This window comes from Sphaeroforma arctica (genome assembly GCF_001186125.1).
Source record: "Sphaeroforma arctica JP610 unplaced genomic scaffold supercont1.12537, whole genome shotgun sequence".
NCBI classification, from domain to species: Eukaryota; class Ichthyosporea; order Ichthyophonida; genus Sphaeroforma; species Sphaeroforma arctica.
In genome coordinates, this window is record NW_014028021.1 from 1 (window position 1) to 551 (window position 551).

The 551-nt window shown below is 36.1% G+C and overlaps 1 protein-coding gene across 1 annotated transcript; it reads left to right on the forward strand.

Moving 5' to 3' along the window:
• Nucleotides 1–114: 114 nt before the first annotated feature.
• SARC_17879 (hypothetical protein) lies at nucleotides 115–291 on the forward strand (the record flags this gene model as incomplete). Its single annotated transcript, XM_014288034.1, has 1 exon — nucleotides 115–291. A coding segment is annotated over one exon (177 nt), but the record flags the coding sequence as incomplete, so codon positions are not given.
• Between the last annotated feature and the right edge of the window lie 260 nt (nucleotides 292–551).

Sequence of the window (551 nt, forward strand, 5' to 3'; positions counted from 1 at the left end):
GTATATGTATATGTATATGTATGTATATGTATATGCGTACATGTATATATATATATAGAATCTGAACTCACTCCCATTCTGAAATGTACCAACACTGCAGGTAACATCACCTTTATGGAGGCTGAGAGCGGTGGTGGGTCTGTGCCGACGGATATGGCATTTGTGGACTTTGTTGCATCGTTGCTGAGTGTAGACAGTGAACTGCTCAATCAAAAGCTCACATCACGGGTCATGAAGAGCGGAATGGGCAGCAAAGGCAGTGTGTACGATGTCCCTTTCTCTCCGATTCAGGTACGTGCGTGTATGGTTGCATGTGTAAGACAGTTGTTTAGGTGTATGCCGGTTTTCTAAAGCGGTGTAGGGTATATGTATATGTGTATGTATATGTATATGTATATGTATATGTATATGTATATGTATATGTGTATGTGTATGTATATGTATTTGTATTTGCATTTGTATTTGTATTTGTGTATGTATATGTTTATGTTTATGTTTATGTATATTTATATTTATATATGTATATGTATGTACATGTGTATGTGTATGTG